General features: G+C 45.3%; 1 protein-coding gene across 1 annotated transcript in view; it reads left to right on the top strand.

Annotated features, from left to right (window-relative positions):
• Positions 1–21,780: 21,780 nt before the first annotated feature.
• Positions 21,781–23,950, top strand: part of LOC129858889 (basic proline-rich protein-like) — a 29,957-nt gene continuing 27,787 nt past the window's right edge. The window contains exon 1 of the mRNA XM_055928126.1: positions 21,781–21,851. Coding sequence (XP_055784101.1) covers positions 21,781–21,851 — 71 coding nt within the window. The remainder of the gene's footprint in view (positions 21,852–23,950) is intronic.

Genomic DNA, 23,950 nt, shown 5'->3' with positions numbered 1-23,950 from the left:
GTTAACTACAGATTAGAGCAGAGATGGTCCTGCTGCATGTTAACTACAGATTAGAGCAGAGATGGTCCTGCTGCATGTTAACTACAGATTAGGGCAGAGATGATCCTGCTGCATGTTAACTACAGATTAGGGCAGAGATGGTCCTGCTGCATGTTAACTACAGATTAGAGCAGAGATGGTCCTGCTGCATGTTAACTACAGATTAGAGCAGAGATGGTCCTGCTGCATGTTAACTACAGATTAGAGCAGAGATGGTCCTGCTGCATGTTAACTACAGATTAGAGCAGAGATGGTCCTGCTGCATGTTAACTACAGATTAGAGTAGAGATGGTCCTGCTGCATGTTAACTACAGATTAGAGCAGAGATGGTCCTGCTGCATGTTAACTACAGATTAGAGCAGAGATGGTCCTGCTGCATGTTAACTACAGATTAGAGTAGAGATGGTCCTGCTGCATGTTAACTACAGATTAGAGCAGAGATGGTCCTGCTGCATGTTAACTACAGATTAGAGCAGAGATGGTCCTGCTGCATGTTAACTACAGATTAGAGCAGAGATGGTCCTGCTGCATGTTAACTACAGATTAGAGCAGAGATGGTCCTGCTGCATGTTAACTACAGATTAGGGCAGAGATGGTCCTGCTGCATGTTAACTACAGATTAGTGCAGAGATGGTCCTGCTGCATGTTAACTACAGATTAGAGCAGAGATGGTCCTGCTGCGTGTTAACTACAGATTAGAGCAGAGATGGTCCTGCTGCATGTTAACTACAGATTAGAGCAGAGATGGTCCTGCTGCATGTTAACTACAGATTAGAGTAGAGATGGTCCTGCTGCGTGTTAACTACAGATTAGAGCAGAGATGGTCCTGCTGCATGTTAACTACAGATTAGAGCAGAGATGGTCCTGCTGCATGTTAACTACAGATTAGGGCAGAGATGGTCCTGCTGCTTGTTAACTACAGATTAGAGCAGAGATGGTCCTGCTGCATGTTAACTACAGATTAGAGCAGAGATGGTCCTGCTGCATGTTAACTACAGATTAGAGCAGAGATGGTCCTGCTGCATGTTAACTACAGATTAGGGCAGAGATGGTCCTGCTGCATGTTAACTACAGATTAGAGCAGAGATGGTCCTGCTGCATGTTAACTGCAGATTAGAGCAGAGATGGTCCTGCTGCATGTTAACTACAGAGTAGAGCAGAGATGGTCCTGCAGCATGTTAACTACAGATTAGAGTAGAGATGGTCCTGCTGCATGTTAACTACAGATTAGAGCAGAGATGGTCCTGCTGCATGTTAACTACAGATTAGAGCAGAGATGGTCCTGCTGCATGTTAACTACAGATTAGAGCAGAGATGGTCCTGCTGCATGTTAACTACAGATTAGAGCAGAGATGGTCCTGCTGCATGTTAACTACAGATTAGAGCAGAGATGGTCCTGCTGCATGTTAACTACAGATTAGAGCAGAGAGGGTCCTGCTGCATGTTAACTACAGATTAGAGCAGAGATGGTCCTGCTGCATGTTAACTACAGATTAGAGCAGAGATGGTCCTGCTGCATGTTAACTACATATTAGAGCAGAGATAGTCATCAGCAACATCATTAGGACAACATTCCTTCATCTTTCTCTCTAGAAAAAAAGGGGAGAAGAAAGAAAGAAAGAAAGAGAGAAATGTTTAATGTTTGTGTTTTTCTTAGAACTAATTTCTGTGTTCTATTTATGTGCTGTTCTAAAAAAAACAATTTCTGTGTTCATGCAAGTGACTGACTGAACAAATTCTCACTATCAGTAGCTGCAATTTGGCAGTACGCCCAGACCTTTGTTTTGAGAACAAAAGATATCTCCGTTTCAAGGTCTCAGCTTAGAGAGAAGAATCCTTGTGAGGTTTTTGCGTGTCACATGTTATGAACCAGTATCAGTCGGTCACATGAATGAAACAAAACGGTAATGATGATTTTGATGCTAAATCATGCAAATATTACTTATCTGTGTATAGCCGTATATAAGACAACTGCTGGGTCTGCCCCAGCAGAGGTCCTGATTGACATGTGTACTTGCTCCATTGAGTTGGTTGGAGCCTCTCCACCGCGCTAGACAATAAACAATGATTCATTTAAGATTGACTTTGAGTGTCCCTGGTGGTAATTTCCACGACAGTATGCCAATGCCTTAGCAATCCATGCAACATGTACTCATAATAATGGCTACGCTGCAGTCCTCCATTTTGTTTGTTTCTTACTGTTACATTTGCAGGTCCTGATCCTAATCTCTCCGAACCAGTTGTTCTGTAAACACTAGCGAAAATCTCACAATATTAGGAACCACCCGTCTCCTTGGTTCTCCGGTTTGACGTCAATATTACTCACAATAATAATCTGATTCATAGGTGCCCTTGCATTCAATACCAATGAAAACAACAACGGAAATGTAACTATTCCTCCATCTAAGCCTTCATCCACCGTTTTCACCCTAGCAACGGGGACATTCAGATCATAGCAATGAGCTACAGATGGAGGTTCCTCCAGCTAAGCCTTCACCGTTTTCACCCTAGCAACGGGGACATTCAGATCATAGCAATGAGCTACAGATTGAGGTTCCTCCAGCTAAGCCTTCACCGTTTTCACCCTAGCAACAGGGCCAATCAGATCATAGCAATGATCTACAGATGGAGGTTCCTCCAGCTAATGTTGCAATTTAATCCTTCACTTTAGCTACATATGTGGACTTTTTAGAGATCCATCACTCCATTCCATTCAATAAATTGGACAGTCATCATCAGATCAGTGTGCGTGTGTGTGTGTGTGTGTGTGTGTGTGTGTGTGTGTGTGTGTGTGTGTGTGTGTGTGTGTGTGTGTGTGTGTGTGTGTGTGTGTGTGTGTGTGTGTGTGTGTGTGTGTGTGTGTGTGTGTGTGTGTGTGTACAGCCAGGTCACACATGATACAAGTCAGTATTCAACATTCATCCATGTCTGAGGATGTCGGGAGATGACGTCTAAACTGGCCACTAGGGGCAACAGTGAGTGCTGTTACCTTCAAGTAGGCTTACACACAGGTAGCCTTGTGGTTAGCGTGTTGGACTAGCAAAAAAATAAAATCCCTGAGCTGACATGGTAAGAATCTGTCGTTCTACCCCTGAACAAGGCAGTTAACCCAATTTTCCAAGGCCATCATTAAAAATAAGAATTTGTTCTTAACTGGCTTGCCTAGTTAAATAAAGAAAATGCTGACAAGATCACACACAAATGTTGATTTTGTCCACCCACACCAGACGCGATCAGGACACATAGATTAAAATATCAAAACAAACCCTGAACCAACTATATTAATTTGGGGACAGGTCGAAAAGCATTAAACGTTTATGTCATTTTCGCTAGCTAGCTTGCTGTTTCCAGCTAATTTGTATTGGGATTTAAACATTGGGTTATCATTTTACCTAAAATACACAAGGTCCTCTACTCCGACAATTAATCCACAGATAAATGGGTAAACCAAGTTCATTTCTAGTAATCTCTCCTCCTTCAGCGGTGTGGTCAGCATGTTAGGTTTTGCTAATGCATTAGAGACAGGGATGGTGAATGGGCGTAAGCATTTGACTCTGATTTCAAAGGATGCAAGTTCAAATCCAGTGATAGAAAGTTCTTTTTGAGAATTTTGTTTATAGCCTATCCCAAAATCTTAACCCTTACCTTAACTAGTCAGAGTAAATGACTAACCTTAACCAGTCAGAGTAAAATCACACCGCTCGGCGTGTTGTGGGTGCATGTGTTTCTGGCTCCTTCCTCACACCGCTCGGCGTGTTGTGGGTGCATGTGTTTCTGGCTCCTTCCTCACACCGCTCGGCGTGTTGTGGGTGCATGTGTTTCTGGCTCCTTCCTCACACCGCTCGGCGTGTTGTGGGTGCATGTGTTTCTGGCTCCTTCCTCACACCGCTCGGCGTGTTGTGGGTGCATGTGTTTCTGGCTCCTTCCTCACACCGCTCGGCGTGTTGTGGGTGCATGTGTTTCTGGCTCCTTCCTCACACCGCTCGGCGTGTTGTGGGTGCATGTGTTTCTGGCTCCTTCCTCACACCGCTCGGCGTGTTGTGGGTGCATGTGTTTCTGGCTCCTTCCTCACACCGCTCGGCGTGTTGTGGGTGCATGTGTTTCTGGCTCCTTCCTCACACCGCTCGGCGTGTTGTGGGTGCATGTGTTTCTGGCTCCTTCCTCACACCGCTCGGTCATTGGCAGCCCCTAAAGTTTTAATAAGGGCTAAATGAAGACTAAACTGTCTGCATTGTTGCTCTAGTCCACACACACACACACACACACACACACACACACACACACACACACACACACACACACACACACACACACACACACACACACACACACACACACACACACACACACACACACACACACACACACACACCCTTCTAAGGGAAGATCTCTACAAACACACAACTAGTCAGAATAGCCTATTTAATATGGGGAATAAACATGGCTGCCAGTCCAGTATCTTGGCTAGGTCAGGGAGAGAAACATGGCTGCCAGTCCAGTATGTTGGCTAGGTCAGGGAGAGAAACATGGCTGCCGGTCCAGTATGTTGGCTAGGTCAGGGAGAGAAACATGGCTGCCGGTCCAGTATCTTGGCTAGGTCAAGGAGAGAAACATTGCTGCCGGTCTAGTATCTTGGCTAGATCAGGGAGAGAAACATGGCTGCCGGTCCAGTATCTTGGCTAGATCAGGGAGAGAAACATGGCTGCCGGTCCAGTATCTTGGCTAGGTCAGGGAGAGAAACATGGCTGCCGGTCCAGTATCTTGGCTAGGTCAGGGAGAAAAACATGGCTGCCGGTCCAGTATCTTGGCTAGGTCAGGGAGAGAAACATGGCTGCCGGTCCAGTATCTTGGCTAGGTCAGGGAGAGAAACATGGCTGCCGGTCCAGTATCTTGGCTAGGTCAGGGAGAGAAACATGGCTGCCGGTCCAGTATCTTGGCTAGGTCAGGGAGAGAAACATGGCTGCCGGTCCAGTATCTTGGCAACTCGTTCTCTGGGCTTACTTCAGGGCTTGGAAAAACGAATGTCTTGGAGGGTGTGTATGTGTACTGACTGTAATTTTATGAGCATTAAATATATGGCCTGCAACACTGCCTGCAAGACATGTTCCAGAAGAAAAATACAAATTAACATTGATGCCAAATAAAACTTTAGCATTTAACAATTCCTTTAAACGTCTGAAGGCCAGTGGCAATGTAGAAAACATGTTTGATTATACGACACAAACACACACATACACAAACACACGCACCATTCTTGTCTGATATAGCGGATGCAGTCAGTCTCTAAACTACACTACTACAGGATTTAATTACTGATCTTCTACAGCAGTGGTTCTAACTCCAGTCCTCCAGTCCTCCAACAGTACACATGTTTACTGTAGCCCTGGAAAAGCAACTAAACTAAACATCACATCTTCAATTGAATCAAGTGTTTTTTTGTCCGGGGCAACAACAAAAATGTGTGCTGTTGGGGTACTGGAGGACTGGAGTTGGGCTGTTGGGGTACTGGAGGACTGGAGTTGGGCTGTTGGGGTACTGGATGACTGCAGTTGGGCTGTTGGGGTACTGGAGGACTGGAGTTGGGCTGTTGGGGTACTGGAGGACTGCAGTTGGGCTGTTGGGGGTTCTGGAGGACTTGAGTTGGGCTGTTGGGGTACTGGAGGACTGCAGTTGGGCTGTTGGGGTTACTGGAGGACTGGGGTTGGGCTGTTCGGGGTTCTGGAGGACTGCAATTGGGCTGTTGGGGTACTGGAGGACTGGAGTTGGGCTGTTGGGGGTACTGGAGGACTGGAGTTGGGCTGTTGGGGGTACTGGAGGACTGGAGTTGGGCTGTTGGGGTACTGGAGGACTGTAGTTGGGCTGTTGGGGGTTCTGGAGGACTTGAGTTGGGCTATTGGGGGTTCTGGAGGACTGCAATTTGGCTGTTGGGGTACTGGAGGACTGGAGTTGGGCTGTTGGGGGTTCTGGATGACTGGAGTTGGGCTGTTGGAGGACGGGAGTTGGGCTGTTTGGGGTTCTGGAGGACTGGAGTTGGGCTGTTGGGGTTCTGGAGGACTGGAGTTGAGCTGTTGGGGTTACTGGAGGACTGTAGTTGGGCTGTTGGGGTACTGGAGGACTGGAGATGGGCTGTTGGGGTACTGGAGGACTGTAGTTGGGCTGTTGGGGTACTGGAGGACTGGAGTTGGGCTGTTTGGGGTACTGGAGGACTGGAGTTGGGCTGTTGGGGGTTCTGGATGACTGTAGTTGGGCTGTTGGGGGTTCTGGATGACTGTAGTTGGGCTGTTGGGGGTTCTGGAGGACTGGAGTTGGTAATCACTGTTCTACAGCACAGATGCAGAAACATGTCATCTCGCTTTCGCTCGTCCCTGGGGGCCAGACCAGGTGTATGAGGTCTACAATTAGTCCTCGGCACAGCTTGTGCCAACACCGTTTTACAGTCAGACAGAATGATAAATACAATGGAGATGTTTTTTGTTTGTTATTTTACTCTTCTTATGAAAGTTGGGCTGATTTTTGAAAAACTATTTTAATACGTTTCAGCCTACACAAGAAAGTAATATACAGTGCATTGATTAAATAATTGTTTTCCCTAATCAATCTACACACAATACCCCATAATGACAAAGTGAAAACAGGTTTTTAGACATTTGTGAAGAAAAAGAAACAGAAATATCTTATTACCATAAATATTCAGCCCCTTTGCTGTAAGACTCGAAACTGAGCTCAGGTGAATCCTGTTTCCATTGATCATCCTTGAGATGTTTCTGTAACTTGATTGGAGTCCACCTGTGGTAAATTCTATTGATTGGACATGATTTGTAAAGGCACACACCTTTCCAAATAAGGTCCCACAGTTGACATTGCCTGTCAGAGTAAAAACCAAGTTCAAAGGAATTGTCCGTAGAGCTCCGAGATAGGATTGTGTCGAGGCACTGATCTGGGGAAGAGTACCCCAAAAATTCTGCAGCATTGAAAGTCCCCAAGAACACAGAAGTTTGGAACCACTAAGACTCTTCCGAGAGCTGGCCGCCTGGAAAACTGAGCAATCGGGGGAGAAGGGCCTTGGTCAGGGAGGTGACCAAGAACCCGATGGTCCCTCTGACAGAGCTCCAGAGGTCCTCTGTGGAGTTCGGAGAACATTCCAGAAGGACAACCATCTCTGCAGCACTCTACCAATCAGGCCTTTATGGTAGAGTGGCCAGACGGAAGTCACTACTCAGTAAAAGGAACATGACAGCCCTGTTTGAGTTTGCCAAAAGGCACCCAAAGACTCTCAGACCATAAGAAACAAGATTGAACTCTTTGGCCTGAATGCCGAGCATCAAGTCTGGAGGAAACCTGGCACCATCCCTACGGTGAAGCATGGTGGTGGTAGCATCGTGCTGTGGGGATGTTTTTCACTGGCATGGACTGGGAGACGAGTCAGGATCGAGGCAAAGATGAACGGAGCAAAGTACTGTACTTGATGAAAACCTGCACCAGAGTGCTCAGGACCTCAGACTGGGGCGAAGGTTCACCTTCCAACAGGAAAATGACCCTAAGCACACAGCCAAGACAACGCAAGAGTGGCTTTGGGACAAGTCTCTGTATGTCCTTGAGTGGCCCAGCCAGAGCCTGGACTTGAAACCGATCGAACATCTCTGGACAGACCTGAAAATAGCTGTGCAGTGACACTCCCCATCCAACCTGACAGAGCTTGAGAGGATCTGCAGAGAAGAATGGGAGAAACTCCCCAAATACAGTTGTGCCAAGCTTGTAGCGTCATACCGAAGAAGACTCCAGGCTGTAATCGCTGCCAAAGGTGCGCCAACAAAGTACTGAGTAAAGTGTCTGAATACTTATGTAAATGTGATATTACAGTTTTAATTCTTATACATTTGCAAAATTTCTAAAAACATGTTTTTGCTTCCTCATTATGGGGTATTGTGTGTAGACTGATGAGGAAAAATATTTATTAAATACATTTTAGAATAAGGCTGTAACGTATCAATATGTGGAAAAAGTCCAGGGATCTGAATACTTTTCTAATGCCCTGTATACTTAATAATGTAATAACAATTTTTTTGCATTGATGCATATTTCTCAGGAGGGGTTTTGGGTTGCAGACATTAGCTGACAAACATGCTGTCTTAGCACTTTAGCATCGCTTGATGCATTGTCTAAATCATAATGGCTTCAACTCCCTTGCATCCTTCTTGTTTGTCCTCCTTAACCTTCACTACTGCTACAAACAATCACTCATCTGTTGTTATAATGCCATTCATGTGCCCCATTACGGTTCTGTCCTGGCTCATATTAAACAGTCCATCATTCAGCATGTTTACCGACCACCCAGTCGTTACACCTACCGCCAGAATGAGGAAAGAACAGGCCTATGAGGAAACAGAGAAGAGGAGAGGAGATGAGAGAGAAGGAGGGGAGGAAAGGGGAGGAGGGGAGAGAGGGCGGTAGAGGGTTCAGGGTTACGGATGATGATGATGATGATGATGAAGAAGAAGGAGGGAAGAACAGCCCTATGAGGAAACAGAGAAGAGGAGAGGAGATGAGGAAGAAGGAGGGGAGGAGAGGGGAGGAGGGGGGAGGGGAGAAAGGGCGGTAGAGGGTTAAGGGTTACGGATGATGATGATGATGAAGAATATTCTCCCTAAGATCAAAGCGAGGATCTAAGGATCTTAATCAGCTGTTTGAGAGCTGCATGTTTTACAATGAGAGAGACGGTCTATTTAGACATGAAGGGAACAGTGGTGTGGAGTTTGTTCCACACTCACTAATTTGATAAAATAGGACTATTTGCATATGACCTCTCTGTGTGGTTTTGGTAAGGGATCGAGGTGTGGCCAAGCTGATGCATATGAATAGACAGCTAGATTTAAACCATGGTGATGAAGGACTTCTATGGTGATGGTAGAGTGTCGGAGAGAGTGAGTCGGGGGGGGGGGGGGGGGGGGGGGTGTAGTGTGTGTGTACGAGCATGCATGCACGTGTCTGTGTGGTGTGTGTCAACCCCCATCGCACACACACACACACACACACACACACACACACACACACACACACACACACACACACACACACACACACACACACACACACACACACACACACACACAAAATCAGGGAACACGAACGGTCAACTCCATATCATCCCACTGAATCAGGGAACACGAACGGGCAACTCCAGGTCATCCCACTGAATCAGGGAACATAAACGGTCAACTCCAGGTCATCCCACTGAATCAGGAACATAAACGGTCAACTCCATATCATCCCACTGAATCAGGGAACACGAACGGTCAACTCCAGGTCATCCCACTGAATCAGGGAATATAAACGGTCAACTCCATATCATCCCACTGAATCAGGGAACACGAACGGTCAACTCCAGGTCATCCCACTGAATCAGGGAACATAAACGGTCAACTCCATGTCATCCCACTGAATCAGGGAACACGAACGGGCAACTCCAGGTCATCCCACTGAATCAGGGAACACAAACGGTCAACTCCAGATCATCCCACTGAATCAGGGAACACGAACGGTCAACTCCAGGTCATCCCACTGAATCAGGGAACACGAACCGAAAATGTCATTTTTCAAGGAATAGAATCAGAATTGCAAATTAAAGTGATTTGTACTGTTTCCGGAAACAGAATCGTTATTTTAAAAGCATGGGAACCGGTTAATAACGTAATATCCCACTAAACAAACCAGCGATTCGCCTATGCAGAGCCCTCTGTCACTCATGCAGAGCCCTCTGTCACTCATGCAAAGCCCTCTGTCACTCATGCAAAGCCCTCTGTCACTCATGCAAGCCCTCTGTCACTCATGCAAAGCCCTCTGTCACTCATGCAAAGCCCTCTGTCACTCATGCAAAGCCCTCTGTCACTCATGCAAGCCCTCTGTCACTCATGCAAAGCCCTCTGTCACTCATGCAAAGCCCTCTGTCACTCATGCAGAGCCCTCTGTCACTCATGCAGAGCCCTCTGTCACTCATGCAGAGCCCTCTGTCACTCATGCTAAGCCCTCTGTCACTCATGCTAAGCCCTCTGTCACTCATGCAGAGCCCTATGTCACTCATGCAAAGCCCTCTGTCACTCACGCAAAGCCCTCTGTCACTCAGAAACGTATTCCAGTGCCTGGCTGCCAGGTGAATATCTTTGCCAGTGTGTAGGCTCCTCATCTGAAGCATTGTCTATTAGCCTGCTGACGTTACAAGCGTGAATACAACATTTTTTAAATTAGAGAATGGATTAGCCTTTTCGATGTTAGTTAATGTCACTATAGTTATCACGTTTCACATTGCATTTATTAACTACAAAAAGGTAAGACTTGTTTTTATTTGAATTCTGGTGCCACATCCAGAGGTCCTTCATAGAAGCCACTTCTCCATAGGGATAATTCTGTGGGCCCTAATTCAGATAATTGTCACGCCCTGACCTTAGAGATCCTTTTAATGTCTCTATTTTTGGTTGGTCAGGGCGTGAGTTGGGGTGGGCATTCTATGTTTTGTTCTATGTTGTCCTTTTCTATGTGTTTGGCCGGGTGTGGTTCTCAATCAGAGGCAGCTGTCTATCGTTGTCTCTGATTGAGAAGCATACTTAGGTAGCCTTTTCCCACCTGTGTTTGTGGGTAGTTGTTTTCTGTTTTGCGTGTCTTCACCTAACAGAACTGTTTCGTTTTCGTTCACTCTCGTTGTTATTTTGTTTAGTGTTCAGTTTTGAATTAAATTATAATATGAACACTTACCACACTGTGTTTTGGTCTCCTTCATTAGACGATCGTTACAACAATGCATGTCATAACAAAAATATGCCCAAAGCTTCAAAGCCAAGTCTCCACCCTCTCTAGCTATCTGTCAACTCGCATCTCACACCCTACACTCGTCTGTCCAATGCATGTAAATAGCTCGCCCGCTCCATAGCAAGCCGCTCTATCAGCACTGATTGGTGAAATGATTGAATGTAGAGCTAAAGGAACAGAAAGGAACGATATAAACCGGTACTTTTTGGAACGGTTCAAACTGTTTCAGAACTATATTTTGCTGGTTGGAACAGTGGAAGGGAATGGAAAAAAACAATGGTTCTGTTCAGAACGAAACGATTGGAAAAAATAATGATGGTTCCATCCCCTGCTGTGAATACACTGTCGGCTAATTAACCTACCTTTATAACTTCCTTTACTCTCTCTCTCTCTCTCTCTCTCTCTCTCTCTCTCGCTCTCGCTCTCGCTCTCAATTCAATTTCGTTTTTAAGGGATTTATTGGCATTGGAAACATATGTTATCATTGCCAAAGCAAGTGAAGTAGATAATAAACAGAAGTGAAATAAGGTCACACATCTTGCTGCTGCGACGACACTGTGGTATTTCACCCAGTAGATATGGGAGTTTAGCGAAATTCGGTTTGTTTTCAAATTCTTTGTGGATCTGTGTAATCTGAGGGAAATATGTGTCTCTAATATGGTCATACATTTGGCAGGAGGTTAGGAAGTGCAGCTCAGTTTCCACCTCATTTTGTGGGCAGTGTGCACATAGCCTGTCTTCTCTTGAGAGCCAGGTCTGCTTACGGCAGCCTTTCTCAATAGCAAGGCTATGCTCACTGAGTCTGTACATAGTAAAAGCTTTCCTTAAGTTTGGGTCAGTCACAGTGGTCAGGTATTCTGCCACTGTGTACTCTCTGTTCAGGGCCAAATAGCATTCTAGTTTGCTCTGTTTTTTTGTTAATTCTTTCTAATGTGTCAAGTAAATATCTTTTTGTTTTCTCATGATTTGGTTGGGTCTAATTATGCGGCTATCCTAGGGCTCTGTGGGTATCAGCCTTATTCTGCTATGCATCCATTATTTGGTGTTCTACGTTGTACACAGAAGATATTTTTGCAGAGTTCTGCATGCAGAGTCTCAATTTGGTGTTTGTCACATTTTGTGAATTCTTGGTTGGTGAGCGGACCCCAGACCTCACAACCATAAATGGGCAATGGGTTTTATAACTGATTCAAGGATTTTTGGCCAGATCCTAATTGGTGTGTCGAATTTTATGTTCCTTTTGATGGCTTAGAAGGCCTTTCTTGCCTTCTTTCTCAGATCTTTCACAGCTTTGTGGAAGTTACCTATGTATCGTTTTTGTGTGCTCTCGGGCAACCGTGCAAAATGGAATTTGTTTTTGTGGTCCTGGCGACTGGACCTTTTTTTGGAACACCATTATTTTGGACTTCCTGAGATTTACTGTCAGGGCCCAGGTCTGATAGAATCTGTGCAGAAGATCTAGGTGCTGCTGTAGGCCCTCCTTGGTTGGAGACAGAACCACCAGATCATCAGCAAACAGTAGACATTTGACTTCAGATTCTAGTAGGGTGAGTCTTGGTGCTCCAGACTGCTCTAGTGCCCTCGCCAATTTGTTGATATATATGTTGAAGAGGGTGGGGCTTAAGCTGCATTCCTGTCTCACCCCACAGCCCTGTGGAAAGAAATGGGTGTGTTTTTTGACAATTTTAACCGCACGCTTTTGTACATGGATTTTATAATGTCGTATGTTTTTCCATCAGTGTGTAGAGCAGACCTTCAGGCCAAACTGAGTCAAAAGCTTTTAAACAAAGCATGAGAAGACTGTGCCTTTGTTTTGGTTGTTTGTTTGTCAATTAGGGTGTGCAGGGTGAATACGTGGTCTGTCGTAAGGTAATTTGGTAAAAAGACAATTTGACATTTGCTCAGTACATTGTTTTTGCTGAGGAAATGTACAACTCTGCTGTTAATGAGAATACAGAGGATTTTCCCAAGGTTGCTGTTGACGCATATCCCACGGTAGATATCGGGGTCAAATTTGTCTCCACTTTTTTGGATTGGGATGATCAGTCCGTGGTTCCAAATATTGGGGAAGTTGCCAGAGCTAAGGACGATGTTAAAGAGTTTCGGTTTAGCCAGTTGGAATTCGTGGTCTGTATATTTGATCATTTCATTGAGGATACCATCAACACCACAGGCCTTTTGAGGTTGGAAGGTGTGTATTTTGTCCTGTAGTTCATTCAATGTAATTGGAGAATCAAGTTGGTTGTGGTCATTATTTTGTGGGGCACAGCGGTCTAAGGCACTGCATCTCAGTGCTATAGGCGTCACTACAGACCCTAGTTCAATTCCAAGCTCTATCACAACCGGCCGTGAGTGGGAGTCCCGTAAGGGGGTGCACAATTGGCCCAGCGTCGCCCAGGTTAGGGTTTTGTTTAGTGTTTGTTTAGTCTAGGGATTCTTCATTTACATTGAGCTGATTTCTGACGTGCTGTTCCTTTTTTTCGCGTAGTATATTTCTGTATTGTTTTAGTGAATCACCATAGTGAAGGTGTAGACTCAGGTTTTCCGGGTCTCTATGTTTTTGGTTGGACAGGTTTCTCAATTTCTTTCTTAGGTTTTTGCATTCATTATCAAACCGTTTGCCACTGTTGTTCATTTTCTTCTGGTTTTCTGTTTGACATTTTTAGATTTGATAGGGAAGCTGAGAGGTCAAATATGCTGTTGTCTAAAAGGGATTGAATTTGTTGTTGCCTAATTGTTTTTTGTTAGGTGCCCACACTACTTTCCTTCCATCTATAGCATTTCTTAATATTTCTCAGTTTCTTTGGCTTTGATTTCTCATGACTGAGTATTGCTCTGTTTAAGTAGACTGTGATTTTGCTGTGATCTGATAGGGGTGTCAGTGGGCTGCCTGATAACTCTCTGAGAGACTCTGGGTTGAGGTCAGTCATAGTCTACAGTACTACTGCCAGATGTGATGAGCTAAAGGTGTACCTACTGTAGGAGTCCCCTCGAAGCCTACAATTGACGATGTACATACCCAGCATACGACAGAGCTGCAGGAGTTGTGACCCATTTTTGTTTGTTATTTTGTCGTAGTTGTGCCTAGGGGGGCATATGGGGGAGGGAATGCTGTCACCTCCAGGTAGGTGTTTGTCCCCCTGTGTGCTGAGGGTGTCAGGTTCTTGTCCAATTCTGGCATTTAGGTCGTACAGAGTAGTACATGTCCCTGGGACTGGAAGTTATTGATTTCCCCTCCAGGATGAAGAAGCTATCTTCATTAAAGTAAGGGGATTCTAGTGGGGGGAAATAGGTAGCACAGAGGAAGACATTTTTCTCTGTTGAGATCATTTACCATCAGTCTCTCTCTCTCTGTCAGTCTCTCTCTCTCTGTCGGTCAGTCTCTCTCTCTTTCTCTCAGTCAGTCTCTCTCTCTCTCAGTCAGTCTCTCTCTCTCTCAGTCAGTGTCTCGCTCTCTCAGTCAGTCTCTCTCTCTCTGTCAGACTCTCTGTCTCTCTCTCTGTTTCTCTTTCAGTCTCTCTCTCTCTCTCTCTCTCTCTCTCTCTCTCTCTCTCTGTCTCTCTGTCAGTCTCTCTCTCTCTCTCTCTCTCTCTCGCTCTCTCTCTCTCTCTCTTTTCTCCTTGACTTTTTTTCCATCTTCTATAATTTTGCCCAATTTCATCTTGTCACCAAACTGATTTCTCAGCAAAGTGACGACATTTTCTGGTCGGGGACTTCAAGGATGGTCAAGTTAATGAACAGCCACCAGATGGTTCTTATTAGACTAATGGGTTCCCTTCTCCCCAGCCGTGGCCCTCTCCTGAGGAACATCTATGCTCTCCGCTCTGGCAGCCCTCACCGTATGTATGTATGTATGTGTGTGTGTGTGTGTGTGTGTGTGTGTGTTTTTTGGGGGGACTCTAAAAAGCCACCTTTAAATCAGGTTAACCTGCGTCAACAGGACTCTCCGTCTGCACTTGCAGCCTCTGACTTTATCTCTCTAACGTTTTACCACAGACATACAGCTGACCTCTAACCCCTTCACCCCTGGCTCGCCCTGCTGTCTCCTGGGCTCACAGCTAGACAGGACCCGGGCACCGGCTTTAACATGACTCCTGTGAAGTCTTTAAGTATAGCCTGGCCTAAGACCATGACTCTCACGGAGTCTTTAGGGCTCCCGAGTGGTGCAGCGGTTTAAATGCACTGCATCCCAGTGCAAGAGGCATCACTGCAGTTCCTAGTTCGAATCCAGGCTGCATCACATCTGGCTGTGATTGGGAGTCCTGAAGGGTGGCGCACAATTGGCCCAGTGTTGTCCGTGGTGGGCTGTCATCGTAAATAAGATATAGTTCTTAACTGGCCTGCCAAGTTAAATAAAGTTTCAATATTTTATTGTATTTTTCAATGTAAGTGTTGCCTAACCAAGACCTAGTATAGGTGGGTAGAGAGGATAGCGTGTGTCTCTTGGAGAGGAAGGTTCTTCCCCAGGAATCTGACAGTGTCTTAATTGCCTCATTTATAATCCACGCGCTCATGGTGTTGAGTAATTACATACTGATACAAAGACCTTCGTTAAACTCTGGAATTATGCTAAACATTGTAATTAATTGAGCTTAAATTGATGACATCGTACAGGGCCAGAGTGACTGAGTGTTTGGCTTGATGGTGTAGAGAGCTTTTGTTGTATAGTGAGGGAGGAGATGGAGGGAGGAGATGGAGGGAGGAGATGGAGGGAGGAGATGGAGGGAGGAGATGGAAGAGAGAGGGACAGGAGGTTATTTTATAGGGATGTAGGAGATGGAGGAGAGGGAAGAAGGAGGGATGGAGGAAGAATGGGGGAAAGGGAGGGAGGAGCAGGGAGAGAGAGGAACAAGAGGTTATTTTATATGGAGGGAGGAAGAAGGGAAGGGGGTAAAGGGAAGGAGGAGGTTGTGGAAACAGATAATCAGACAGACTGTTTGTGACAGGGGTCCAGGGCAGTGAGATGAGGAACAGTAGGGGAGAGTAGGGTAGGTTCAGACATTTCTACATTTAGCAGCATCACTCTGACCAGGTGTAAAGGTTGTCGTAGTCGTTCTCCTCCTCAGACGAGGAGGAGCATGGATCGGACCAAGATGCGGATTGGTAAGTATTCATGATTTAATGGCAAACCAACAAACACTACAAATTAACAAAACAACAAACGTGACTAACCTGCAACAGTCCTGTGTGGCCCAAACGCTGACACAAGAACAAACACCCACAAAACACCAGTGAAACCCTGGCTGCCTTAGTATGACTCCCAATCAGAGACAAGCGATACACACCTGTCTCTGATTGAGAATCATACCAGGCCGAACACAAAAACCCAACATAGAAATAGAAACCTAGACCAACCCACCCAACTCACGCCCTGACCAACTAAAACAAATACATAATAAAGGAAAACAGGTCAGGAACGTGACACCAGGGAAATATAGTATTCTTTCTAACAGAGATATCTACATGTTGTGTATCCCTGGAAATAATCATAATTCATGTAAACGTTACGGTTTTGAAAAGATAGCTTGTCCAAGAAAAGTAGTGGGCCATACTTGCGAACATTAGAACAATTTTAAGTTTTTGTTAAAGTTTAAGCATCAGCCAATTAAAATCGTCTGTCCTCTTGACACAACTTAGCGGGTATGGGGTAAATTGAGCCATGGAACAGGGGAAGTTAAGTCGCCTACAAATGTCTGTACTGAATGAAATATTACCAAACAAATTTTAAAAACCATGTCTCTTTATTTCCCAATCACAGTCAAGTTTTTGTCTTGTAAAATATATCTTGTAAACCCATACACTCGTGGGAATTCGCCTATATTGAAATGTTTCTTACAGAATAAATATTTTATTTCAATTTTATTGAACCAGGTAGGCCAGTTGAGAACAAGTTCTCATTTACAACTGCGACCTGGTCGATTTAAAGCAAAGCAGTGTGACACAAACAACAACACAGAGTTACACATGGAGTAAACAAACGTATAGTCAATAACACAATAGAAAAAATCTGTATACAGTGTGTGCAAATGTATAGTCGTGGCCAAAAGTTTTGAGAATGACACAAATATTAATTTCCACAAAGTTTGCTGCTTCAGTGTCTTTAGATATTTTTGTCAGATGTTACTATGGAATACTGAAGTATAATTACAAGCATTTCATAAGTGTCAAAGGCTTTTATTGAGAATTACATAAGATTAATGCAAAGAGCCAATATTTGCAGTGTTGACCCTTCTTTTTCAAGACCTCTGCAATCCGCCCTGGCATGCTGTCAATTAACTTCTGGGCCCCATCCTGACTGATGGCAGCCCATTCTTGCATAATCAACGTTTGGAGTTTGTCAGAATTTGTGGAGGTTTGTTTGTCCACCCGCCTCTTGAGGATTGACCACAAGTTCTCAATGGGATTAAGGTCTGGGGAGTTTCCTGGCCATGGACCCAAAATATCGATGTTTTGTTCCCTGAGCCACTTAGTGATCACTTTTGGCTCATGACAAGGTGCTCAATCATGCTGGAAAAGGCATTGTTCGTCCCCAAACTGTTCCTGGGTGGTTGGGAGAAGTTGCTCTTGGAGGATGTGTTGGTACCATTCTATATTCATGGCTGTGTTCTTAGGCAAAATTGTGAGTGAGCCCACTCCCTTGGCGGAGAAGCAACCCCACACATGAATGGTCTCAGGATGCTTTACTGTTGGCATGACACTGATGGTAGCGCTCACCTTGTCTTCTCCGGACAAGCTTTTTCCAGATGCCACAAACAATCGGAAAAGGGATTCATCAGAGAAAATGACTTAACCCCAGTCCTCAGCAGTCCAATCCCTGTACCTTTTGCAGAATATCAGTCTGTCCCTGATGTTTTTCCTGGAGAGAAGTGGCTTCTTTGCTGCCATTCTTGACACCAGGCCATCCTCCAAAAGTTTACGCCTCACTGTGCGTGCAGATGCACTCACACCTGCCTGCTGCCATTCCTGAGCAAGCTCTGTACTGGTGGTGCCCCGATCCCGCAGTTGAATCAACTTTAGGAGACGGTCCTGGCGCTTGCTGGACTTTCTTGTGCGCCCTGAAGCCTTCCTCACAATTGAACCATTCTCCTAGAAGTTCTTGATGATCCGATAAATGGTTGATTTAGGTGTAATCTTACTGGCAGCAATATCCTTGCCTGTGAAGCCCTTTTTTGTGCTAAGCAATGATGACGGCACGTGCTTCCTTGCAGTTAACCATGACTGACAGAGGAAGAACAATGATTCCAAGCACCACCCTCCTTTTGAAGCTTCCAGTCTGTTATTCAAACTCAATCAGCATGACAGAGTGATCTCCAGCCTTGTCCTCGTCAACACTCACACCTGTGTTAACGAGAGAATCACTGACATTATGTCAGCTGGTCCTTTTGTGGCAGAGCTGAAATGCAGTGGAAATGTTTTTGTGGGATTCAGTTAATTTGCATGGCAAAGAGGGACTTTGCAATTAATTGCAATTCATCTGATTAGTCTTGATGACATTCTGGAGTATATGCAAATTGCCATCATGCAAACTGTGGCAGCAGACTTTGTGAAAATTAATATTTATGTCATTCTCAAAACCTTTGGCCACGACTGTAGTAAGATTAGGGAGGTAAGGCAATAAATAGGCCATAGTGGCGAAATAATTACAATTTAGCATTAACACTGGAGTGATAGATGTGCAGATGATGATGTGCAAGTAGAGATACTGGGGTGCAAAATATCACAAATAAATAACAATATGGGGATGAGGTAGTTGGGTGGGCTATTTACAGACGGCTGTGTACAGGTACAGTGATCGGTAAGCTGCTCTGACAGCTGATGCTTAAAGTTAGAGAGGGAGATATAAGTCTCCAGCTTCAGTGATTTTTGCAATTCGTTCCAGTCATTTGCAGCAGAGAACTGGAAGGGAAGGCGGCCAAAGGAGGAGTTCGCTTTGGGGATGACCAGTGAGATATACCTGCTTGAGCGCGTGCTATGGGTGGGTGTTGCTATGGTAACCAGTGAGCTGAGATAAGGCGGGGCTTTACCTAGCAAAGACTTATAGATGATCTGGAGCCAGTGGGTTTGGCGATGAATATGAAGCGAGGGCCATCGAACGAGAGCATACAAGTAGCAGTGGTGAGTAGTATATGGGGCTTTGGTGACTAAATAGATGGCACTGTAATATCAAATTTATAAACATACCCTTGTAAAACTGACTATCCTACCGATCCTTGACTTCAATGTCATTTACAAAATAGCCTCCAACACTCTACTCAGCAAGCAAGATGTAGTCTATTAGGATGGTAAGTTGGTGGTTGAAGTTATCCCTCTAGTGGTGTGGGGCTGTGCTTTGGCAAAGTGAGTGGGGTTATATCCTGCCTGTTTGGCCCTGTCCGGGGTTATTATCGGATGGGGCCACAGTGTCTCCTGACCCCTCCTGTCTCAGCCTCCAGTATTTATGCTGCAGTAGTTTATGTGTCGGGGGGGCTAGGGTTAGTCTGTTATATCTGGAGTACTTCTCCTGTCTTATCCAGTGTCCTGTGTGAATTTAAGTATGCTCTCTCTAATTCTCTCTTTCTCTCTTTCTTTCTTTCTCTCTCTTGGAGGACCTGAGCCCTAGGACCATGCCTCAGGACTACCGGGCATGATGACTCCTTGCTGTCCCCAGTCCACCTGGCCTTGCTGCTGTTCCAGTTTCAACTGTTCTGACCGCGGCTATGGAACCCTGACCTGTCCATCGGATGTGCTACCTGTCCCAGACCTGCTGTTTTCAACTCTCAAGAGACCGCAGGAGCGGTAGAGATACTCTTAATGATCGGCTATGAAAAGCAAACTGACATTTACTCCTGATTATTATTTGACCATGCTGGTCATTTATGAACATTTGAACATCTTGGCCATGTTCTGTTATAATCTCCACCCAGCACAGCCAGAAGAGGACTGGCCACCTCTCATAGCCTTGTTCCTCTCTAGGTTTCTTCCTAGGTTTTGGCCTTTCTAGGGAGCTTTTCCTAGCCACCGTGCTTCTACACCTGCATTGCTTGCTGTTTGGGGTTTTAGGCTGGGTTTCTGTACAGCACTTCGAGATATTAGCTGATGTACGGAGGCCTCTATAAAATAAACCTGATTGATTTATGTCTCCAAGAGGTCACACACCTCTCCATACTGTGGGTTTGAGTGAGTTCTGATGTCCCCAAGAGGTGACACACCTCTCCATACTGTGGGTTTGAGTGAGATCTATCTGATGTCTCCAAGAGGTCACACACCTCTCCATACTGTGGGGTTGAGTGAGATCTATCTGATGTCTCCAAGAGGTCACACACCTCTCCATACTGTGGGTTTGAGTGAGATCTATCTGATGTCTCCAAGAGGTCACACACCTCTCCATACTGTGGGGTTGAGTGAGATCTATCTGATGTCTCCAAGAGGTCACACACCTCTCCTTACTGTGGGTTTGAGTGAGATCTATCTGATGTCTCCAAGAGGTCAAACACCTCTCCTTACTGTGGGTTTGAGTGAGATCCATCTGATGTCTCCAAGAGATCACACACCTCTCCATACTGTGGGTTTGAGTGAGATCCATCTGATGTCTCCAAGAGGTCACACACCTCTCCTTACTGTGGGTTTGAGTGAGATCCATCTGATGTCTCCAAGAGATCACACACCTCTCCATACTGTGGGTTTGAGTGAGATCTATCTGATGTCTCCAAGAGGTCACACACGTCTCCTTACTGTGGGTTTGAGTGAGATCTATCTGATGTCTCCAAGAGGTCACACACCTCTCCTTAATGTGGGTTTGAGTGAGATCTGATGCCCCCAAGAGGTCACACACCTCTCCTTACTGTGGGTTTGAGTGAGATCTATCTGATGTCTCCAAGAGGTCACACACCTCTCCTTACTGTGGGTTTGAGTGAGATCTGATGCCCCCAAGAGGCCACACACGTCTCCAAAGTTTGCACAGTTCCTAAGTAATTTCAATTTCCTTAACTCAAAGAAGAGGCTTCAACTATAAGGTGCTTTTGTGAGCTCTCCTAGATGCCGTTGAGGAACTAAACCAAACATACTTGTAGTTGTTTGGATTGGAAGACAGCCCTGCATTCCCACCTCAACACAATTACTGTTTGTTTACGCAATCCAAAAACACTCCATTATAAATCGCAATGTCAAGTGGGCATAATTTGAAAGCTTGTTCCATTTGCCAACTTGACTAGCTAAGTTATAAAATAGGATCTTACAGCGTTAGGCTTTCACAAGGCAATTCAGAGAAGCAGATTGTAATTTTGCTGCGTATAGAAGAGAGTCAGGAGGGCATTCAGATGTGTGTTCCTCAGCAAATTGTCTTCACAATATGACAAACGCAGACTCATTCTGTTCAGTACAACCCCGGGTATAACACCATGTCATCTGGTAACGCCATGTCATCTGATAACACCATGTCATCTGGTAACGCCATGTCATCTGGTAACACCATGTCATCTGGTAACACCATGTCATCTGGTAACGCCATGTCATCTGGTAACACCATGTCATCTGGTAACGCCATGTCATCTGGTAACGCCATGTCATCTGGTAACGCCATGTCATCTGGTAACACCATGTCATCTGGTAACACCATGTCATCTGGTAACGCCATGTCATCTGGTAACACCATGTCATCTGGTAACACCATGTCATCTGGTAACGCCATGTCATCTGATAACACCATGTCATCTGGTAACACCATGTCATCTGGTAACGCCATGTCATCTGGTAACACCATGTCATCTGGTAACACCATGTCATCTGGTAACACCATGTCATCTGGTAACACCATGTCATCTGATAACACCATGTCATCTGGTAACGCCATGTCATCTGGTAACGCCATGTCATCTGGTAACGCCATGTCATCTGGTAACGCCATGTCATCTGGTAACGCCATGTCATCTGGTAACACCATGTCATCTGTCATCTGGTAACGCCATGTCATCTGGTAACACCATGTCATCTGGTAACGCCATGTCACCTGGTAACACCATGTCATCTGTCATCTGGTAACGCCATGTCATCTGGTAACACCATGTCATCTGGTAACGCCATGTCATCTGGTAACGCCATGTCATCTGGTAACACCATGTCATCTGGTAACACCATGTCATCTGGTAACACCATGTCATCTGGTAACACCATGTCATCTGGTAACACCATGTCATCTGGTAACACCATGTCACCTGGTAACACCATGTCATCTGGTAACACGATGTCATCTGTCATCTGGTAACACCATGTCATCTGGTAACGCCATGTCATCTGGTAACGCCATGTCATCTGGTAACGCCATGTCATCTGGTAACGCCATGTCATCTGTCATCTGGTAACACCATGTCATCTGGTAACACCATGTCATCTGGTAACGCCATGTCATCTGGTAACGCCATGTCATCTGGTAACACCATGTCATCTGGTAACGCCATGTCATCTGTCATCTGGTAACACCATGTCATCTGGTAACACCATGTCATCTGGTAACGCCATGTCATCTGGTAACACCATGTCATCTGGTAACGCCATGTCATCTGTCATCTGGTAACACCATGTCATCTGGTAACACCATGTCATCTGGTAACGCCATGTCATCTGGTAACACCATGTCACCTGGTAACACCATGTCATCTGGTAACACCATGTCATCTGTCATCTGGTAACACCATGTCATCTGGTAACGCCATGTCATCTGGTAACACCATGTCATCTGGTAACGCCATGTCATCTGGTAACACCATGTCACCTGGTAACACCATGTCATCTGGTAACACCATGTCATCTGTCATCTGGTAACACCATGTCATCTGGTAACGCCATGTCATCTGTCATCTGGTAACACCATGTCATCTGGTAACACCATGTCATCTGGTAACGCCATGTCATCTGTCATCTGGTAACGCCATGTCATCTGTCATCTGGTAACACCATGTCATCTGGTAACACCATGTCATCTGGTAACACCATGTCATCTGGTAACGCCATGTCATCTGTCATCTGGTAACGCCATGTCATCTGTCATCTGGTAACACCATGTCATCTGGTAACACCATGTCATCTGGTAACGCCATGTCATCTGGTAACGCCATGTCATCTGGTAACACCATGTCACCTGGTAACGCCATGTCATCTGGTAACACCATGTCATCTGATAACACCATGTCATCTGGTAACACCATGTCATCTGGTAACGCCATGTCATCTGGTAACACCATGTCATCTGGTAACACCATGTCACCTGGTAACGCCATGTCATCTGGTAACACCATGTCATCTGGTAACACCATGTCATCTGTCATCTGGTAACACCATGTCATCTGTCATCTGGTAACACCATGTCATCTGGTAACACCATGTCATCTGGTAACACCATGTCATCTGGTAACACCATGTCATCTGGTAACGCCATGTCATCTGGTAACGCCATGTCATCTGGTAACGCCATGTCATCTGGTAACACCATGTCATCTGGTAACGCCATGTCATCTGGTAACACCATGTCATCTGGTAACACCATGTCATCTGGTAACGCCATGTCATCTGGTAACACCATGTCATCTGGTAACACCATGTCATCTGTCATCTGGTAACACCATGTCATCTGTCATCTGGTAACACCATGTCATCTGGTAACACCATGTCATCTGGTAACACCATGTCATCTGGTAACACCATGTCATCTGGTAACGCCATGTCATCTGGTAACACCATGTCATCTGGTAACTGTATATCAAACATAGACTCATTCTGTTCAGAACAACCCAGGGTATAACGCCATGTCATCTGGTAACACCATGTCATCTGGTAACTGTATATCAAACATAGACTCATTCTGTTCAGAACAACCCAGGGTATAACACCATGTCATCTGGTAACACCATGTCATCTGGTAACACCATGTCACCTGGTAACACCATGTCATCTGGTAACACCATGTCATCTGTCATCTGGTAACACCATGTCATCTGGTAACGCCATGTCATCTGGTAACGCCATGTCATCTGGTAACGCCATGTCATCTGGTAACGCCATGTCATCTGGTAACGCCATGTCATCTGGTAACGCCATGTCATCTGGTAACACCATGTCATCTGGTAACACCATGTCATCT

Source organism: Salvelinus fontinalis, chromosome 7 (genome assembly GCF_029448725.1).
Source record: "Salvelinus fontinalis isolate EN_2023a chromosome 7, ASM2944872v1, whole genome shotgun sequence".
Classification (NCBI taxonomy): Eukaryota; Metazoa; Chordata; class Actinopteri; order Salmoniformes; family Salmonidae; genus Salvelinus; species Salvelinus fontinalis.
The sequence above is the reverse complement of the archived record's forward strand: the minus strand, read 5'-3'. Positions and strand labels throughout refer to the sequence as shown.